Source organism: Anneissia japonica, unplaced genomic scaffold (assembly GCF_011630105.1).
Source record: "Anneissia japonica isolate Jap-2015-1 unplaced genomic scaffold, ASM1163010v1 scaffold288227_len51653_cov153, whole genome shotgun sequence".
Classification (NCBI taxonomy): Eukaryota; Metazoa; Echinodermata; class Crinoidea; order Comatulida; family Comatulidae; genus Anneissia; species Anneissia japonica.
The window spans coordinates 41,813-48,682 of record NW_022752531.1 but is presented as its reverse complement, the minus strand read 5'-3'; the positions used below and the strand labels follow the sequence as shown (position 1 = coordinate 48,682).

The 6,870-nt window shown below is 32.6% G+C and overlaps 2 protein-coding genes across 2 annotated transcripts in view; both read left to right on the top strand.

Annotated features, from left to right (window-relative positions):
* LOC117122342 (mucin-17-like) overlaps positions 1-2,292 on the top strand; it is a gene marked incomplete at its 5' end in the record, with an annotated part of 5,208 nt that extends 2,916 nt beyond the window's left edge. Inside the window, 2 exons of the mRNA XM_033267904.1 lie at positions 42-2,177; positions 2,287-2,292. Of these exons, the coding sequence (XP_033123795.1) occupies positions 42-2,177; positions 2,287-2,292 (2,142 nt within the window). The remainder of the gene's footprint in view (positions 1-41; positions 2,178-2,286) is intronic.
* A 9-nt stretch (positions 2,293-2,301) lies between these two features.
* The window catches only part of LOC117122341, a gene marked incomplete at its 3' end in the record, with an annotated part of 46,222 nt that continues 41,653 nt past the window's right edge, over positions 2,302-6,870 (top strand). The window contains exons 1-2 of the mRNA XM_033267903.1: positions 2,302-2,664; positions 6,115-6,234. Coding sequence (XP_033123794.1) covers positions 2,433-2,664; positions 6,115-6,234 — 352 coding nt within the window. The remainder of the gene's footprint in view (positions 2,665-6,114; positions 6,235-6,870) is intronic.

Genomic DNA, 6,870 nt, shown 5'->3' with positions numbered 1-6,870 from the left:
AAACAACTGTAGATTCTATAACGGATTCATTAACAACGGAGGAAAAGACAACGGTTGATGCTACTACTAAACAATCAACAACCGAAGAGACGACAACTGTTCATATAACAACCGCTGAATCAACAACGAAAGAGAAGACAACACCCAATGACACCACTGTGGAACAAACAACGACGCAGAGCACAACGGTTAATATAACAACTGAAGGATTAACAACGAAAAACACAACATCTACAGTCGATGCAACAACTGAAGAATCCACAACTGAAATAGAAACAACTGTAGATTATACAACGGATTCATTAACAACGGAGGAAAAGACAACGGTTGATGCTACTACTAAACAATCAACAGCCGAAGAGAAGACAACTGTTCATATAACAACTGCTGAATCAACAACGAAAGAGAAGACAACACCCTATGACACCACTGTGGAACAAACAACGACGCAGAGCACAACGGTTGATATAACAACTGAAGGATTAACAACGAAAGACACAACATCTACAGTCGATGCAACAACTGAAGAATCCACAACTGAAATAGAAACAACTGTAGATTCTACAACGGATTCATTAACGTCGGAGGAAAAGACAACGGTTGATGCTACTACTAAAGAATCAACAACCGAAGAGAAGACAACTGATCATATAACAACCGCTGAATCAACAACAAAAGAGAAGACAACACCCTATAGCACCACTGAGGAACAAACAACGGCGCAGAGCACAACGGTAGATATAACAACTGAAGGATTAACAACGAAAGACAAAACATCTACAGTCGATGCAACAACTGAAGAATCCACAAGTAAAATAGAAACAACTGTAGATTCTACAACGGATTCATTAACAACGGAGGAAAAGGCAACGGTTGATGCTACTACTAAACAATCAACAACCGAAGAGAAGACAACTGTTCATATAACAACCGCTGAATCAACAACGAAAGAGAAGACAACACCCTATAGCACCACTGAGGAACAAACAACGGCGCAGAGCACAACGGTAGATATAACAACTGAAGGATTAACAACGAAAGAAAAAACATCTACCATCGATGGAACAACTGAAGAGTCCACAACGGATATAGAAACAACTGTAGATTCTACAACGGATTCATTAACAACAGAGGAAAAGACAACAGTTGATGCTACTACTAAACAATCAACAACCGAAGAGAAGACAACTGTTCATATAACAACCGCTGAATCAACAACGAAAGAGAAGACAACACCCTATGACTCCACTTTGGAACAAACGACGACGCAGAGCACAACGGTTGATATAACAACTGAAGGATTAACAACGAAAGACAAAACATCTACAGTCGATGCAACAACTGAAGAATCCACAACTAAAATAGAAACAACTGTGGATTCTACAACGAATTCATTAACAACGGAGGAAAAGACAACGGTTGATGCTACTACTAAACAATCAACAACCGAAGAGAAGACAACTGTTCATATAACAACCTCTGAATCAACAACGAAAGAGAAGACAGCACCCTATGACACCACTGTGGAACAAACAACGGCGAAGAGCACAACGGTTGATATAACAACTGAAGGATTAACAACGAATGACAAAACATCTACAGTCGATGCAACAACTGAAGAATCCACAACTGAAATAGAAACAACTGTAGATTCTACAACGGATTCATTAACAACGGAGGAAAAGACAACGGTTGATGCTACTACTAAAGAATCAACAACTGAAGAGAAGACATCTGTTCATATAACAACCGCTGAATCAACAACAAAAGAGAAGACAACACCCTATGACACCACTGTGGAACAAACAACGGCGCAGAGCACAACGGTAGATATAACAACTGAAGGATTAACAACAAAAGACAAAACATCTACCGTCGATGGAACAACTGAAGAGTCCACAACGGAAATAGAAACAACTGTAGATTCTACAACGGATTCATTAACAACAGAGGAAAAGACAACGGTTGATGCTACTACTAAACAATCAACAACCGAAGAGAAGACAACTGTTCATATAACAACTGCTGAATCAACAACGGGTGATATAACAACTGAAGGATTAACAACGAAAGACAAAACATCTACCGTCGATGGAACAACTGACGAATCCACAACTAAAATAGAAACAACTATAGATTCTACAACGGATTCATTAACAACGGAGGAAAAAACAATGGTTGATGCTACTACCAGACAATCAACAACCAAAGAGAAGACAACTGTTCATATAACAACTGAGGAACAAACCACGGCGCAAAGTACAACGGTTTATATAACAACTGAAGGATTAACAACGAAAGGCAGCACATTTGCCGTCGATGGAACAACTGAAGAATCCACAACTGAAATAGAAACAACTGTAGATTCTACAACGGATTCATTAACAACGGAAGAAAAGACATCTGTTTATGCTACTACTACGCAATCAACAATGGAAGAGAAAACAACTGTTCATATATCAACCGCTGAATCAACAATGAGAGGGAAGACCACAACCTATGACACTACTAACGATAAAACGACTGAAGGATCAACTACAAAAGAGAAGACATCTACCTCCGATGCAACAACCGATAAATGTTCAACGGCCGTTGCTACTATCGTTTCTATTACCACCTTACCTGTGACGCAACCATCTAGTACCCTATTACAGACTACACCGGGTATGTATACACACCATAAATTTGCAATTATAAACTTACAATTGATTATATCATTACCGATGTATATTACTTATAGTTGTATTTACGTTTATCCTTCAATTGATAAATATAACTCACTCATAGATATTTGTTATGATTGTAAAATGTTCTAATATACCGTGTACCGTGTACTACTATTTCAGTATTTCTTTTTTGAATTATCTTTTTATTCAAATTCTAAATTGCTCTCAATTTTTATCATGAATGAAAAAGTTTGTCGATTATATTCATCTTTTGTTTAACCATCTTAAACTTGCTAAATTCATTCCTATGTAAAAATGGGGAGATCCTGTTTATATAATCAAATTATTGGCCTATTCATTATTCTCTGAAAATCATTGAAAAATCATGTATGCTAGATTGCCTGAAAATTACCTTTGTCAATCCTCACCAATATGGTTTTATAAAGAATCATTCTACTTCACATTCCTTGATCTAGTCAATATTATTATTAATTCTTATAAATATAAAATTTACTTTATTTGGACTGAATAGCAATTATCGTAAATCATAGAATTTTAATTGATTTGCTAAAACACTATGTAATTAGATTAATTTGTTTTAAAGGTTGTCTATTTGAAAGAAAAAAAAATTGTTACCATTGGATTTTGTAAATTGTCAATTGGGGATGTAGCCTGTGGTGTGCCTTTGGCACGTCATGATTTTTAATCGATTTGACCAGGGTCATAAGCACGCTGCCAGTTATATTTTTCCCCGACGATACCTCTCATTTTTAAAAATTAAAATCAAAACTTAGAAGATTTTTTTAATATTCTAAATCATGATTTGCCTAAGTTTGATTAGTGGTTTATCTGAAATATGCTCTATATACAGTAGATCATTTTCACTAAATTTGAAATGAAATTCCGATAACCTGGCGACTACCACTGGGGGGAATTTCAGAGGCCTAGCATTTTACTTTACGCAGTTACCATCATGAATGAAATCAACAATAAAACTAATTTACTAACGAGCAAAAATTTTTTAAAATTTAAAAAACATGAAATATTTATATTAAAATCAAGTCTAAGTTTTAAAAGGCTATTTTAATGTTTAGATAGTAATTACAGTAATTGGCAAGATCGTATCTGTTGTCTACTGCTGCTATAGTACATCGCGGTGCTCGACTTGTACTAGCCAGCTGCTCAGGCTAGGCCGCTGGAAGTCCCCCAGAGTAGGTGCAAGACGCATACGGCGCTGTTTCAAAATAAATCCAAAAAATGGTCTATAAATACACTTTAATGAAACTTAGTTTTTTCCATACTCAACTAAAAAGCCTAATTTAAATTTCAATAATCTCATTATCTCTTTTATTATTCTATTACTACTATGGTTTTTATTAATTATATTATGGTTATTTTATTACTATTAATTTATTTATATTATTATATTATGGTTATTTTATTACTATTAATTTATTTATATTATTTATTACTATAATTATTATTTTTATACTATTTTACTTATTTCCTTATTTTTTTATAAATTTTTTACAAGACACAAAACATTTTTTTAAGAAAAATTAGTTAAGGCCGGCTATACCAAAATTGAATTTATTCATTTGTATTATTATTATTATTGTTGTTATTATTATTATTATTATTATTATTATTATTATTATTATTATTATTATTATTATTATTATTATTATTATTATTATTATCATCATTATCATCATCATTATTATTATTATTAGGTGATACGCTGCTACAGTGTATCACCTATTGTTGTTCTAAAGATTTGTCTTCTTTATTTATTTATTTATTTATTGTTGATCTGCTTAATGAGTGGATCACCTCTTTTTATTGTCAGGATCATCACCTTTTTTTAAATTCTTTCTTTCTTTCTTCCCACTTTTTGTTCGCACAGTATCTCAAAATTGCCGTGAGCTACGTACATGCGTGCTTCAATGAAAATTTGGCTTGGCATGGAATAGTCACAGTGAGCTGTTCAATGTGTAGAGTGACATATGCGACGTCATCTACGAGCAATTTTGCGTGTTTCACATTATTGATCATATCATCGTAACCAATTTTCATTTCTAAATCATTCAGTGGGCATAAACTTTAGGTCAAGGATAAATATCACATACCGAAATATTTCGCGTGCGCCTCATAACACGCACGCAAGCGTTTAGTATCAACATTTTAAATGCTCAAAATTACTTTTTGACTAAATTAGAGCACGTTTCTTGGCTATTTTGAGCATTTCAAAATTTTTTGACATTTCAAAGCATTTCAAAGTTTTTTTTTACTTATTTTGGGTTCCTGACATTGTATTCACAAATTTCCATTCTTTTTAGTCATCTTATGGCCAATAGCAATGTCGTACGTGTGCATCAAACATAGGGATCTTTGCGCGCGTTTGTCGCCCAAATTTCAGTATATTATAGCTGAGACAATTTTCTTTCATAATTGTGCCTTCCATTTTCGCTTTGATGATGTCATCATTGTCAAGATGAATGTTTTTTTCTCACCCCCTCATTTTTTCCTTTAAAATCTTTGTGTAATTCTACTATTTATAATAAATCGACCTCCGCCAGAGGGCGACAGACTGGTTTAAAACACTGACACAAGTATACTTCATATCGAGGTTAAACTTCATGTGCAATTACTGTCTGCACGCGCGTCATGACGTGCGCATCATTACGTGCGCGTACGTGTGCATTTTTTAAAAATTCTCAAGATCACTTTTTGACCAATTTAAAACACAATTCAGGCCATTTTGGGCGTTTCAAAATTTTCTCGCTGAGAAAAACCATCGGATCCTGCGTATCTCCTAAAATTTGTTGATGACGAATTTCAATCTAGTTATTATTATTGTAGTACTATCATTATTTTTGAATTTCAATAATTGAAACTTTATTACTATTTATTCATATTTATTACTTATTACTATAATTATTATGCCTATTATTCTTATTTTAAAATTCTATTATTGTATCTCTATTACAATATATTTATATGTATTAATTATAATTACTTTAATTATTATTCCTATTACTCTACTTATTTTTTGTTTTTATATATTTTTTATTATAAATTATTAAAGACTGGCTTTGCAGGAAAGTTAATTTATTCTTATTTTTTTCTTACATTATGTTTTATTATAAATTATTAAAGCCATAAGTATTTTTTTAATATGTTGTTTTTTTTTTATACTGGAGCTTGATGTTAAGGGTTCCTATGAAACCAGGCTTGTCTTCTAATTTGTGATCCTCACCAGGTTTTATTTTTTTTAATTTAATATTACTTTTTGTTTTCCAGGGCAGTTGTAAATTCAGTGTTAGAGAAGTATAATAGTGTTTCACACACATTATTAATTACCCTTTATGTACAATCAGTTTGATGAGAAATAATAGGATGAGATAAATCTTCATTACTAAAATAATTTTAATACTTGCTTCTACAGTCTGTAGCGAGGGTCTTAGACTATGTCTCGGTAGTTCTGATTGCATCGACCCACGCTATTTCTGTGACCTTAAGAAACATTGTAGTAATGGTTATGATGAAACAATTGAAGCAGGTTGTAGTAAGTAAATATTCATGAATATATATATTTAAATGTGTAACATCAAAATAATCCTCTTTATACAAATAACTCCAGTATAAATTGCATTGATACTAATATATTTATATTAAAAATATCAATACCAATACAACAATTATAGTAGTAATGATAATAGTTATAAATAATAACAAAATTAAACAAAATTATTATTAATAATAATAATAATCATAATCATAACGATGACATTAACAATCATGATCATATTTACGATAAGAATCACGATATGATGAAAATAATGATAGTGATGGTAACTAACAGTGATGGTGATGGTGTCGGTGACATTGACAACTTAATAATTATAATGATAATGTTTGTTTTGTAATATTTATTGCACTCCAATATCAACATATAATCAAAGAGTATAAATAGAACAAGAGAGCCAACTACGCTCATTGAGAGCGTAAAAAACATAGAGATATAATAAGAATACTAGAGCGCTAACCGCAATGTATTCGATGTTCGAAATACGGAGAACTGTGTGTGTGTACCATCCAAGATGGCTGCCATAGATTTAGCCAATCAAATTTCGCTAAGCACCATCGTTTGAAATTGCGCCCTCAATTTACTCAGAAAGTTCAGTACAGCTAGTTACCCGTA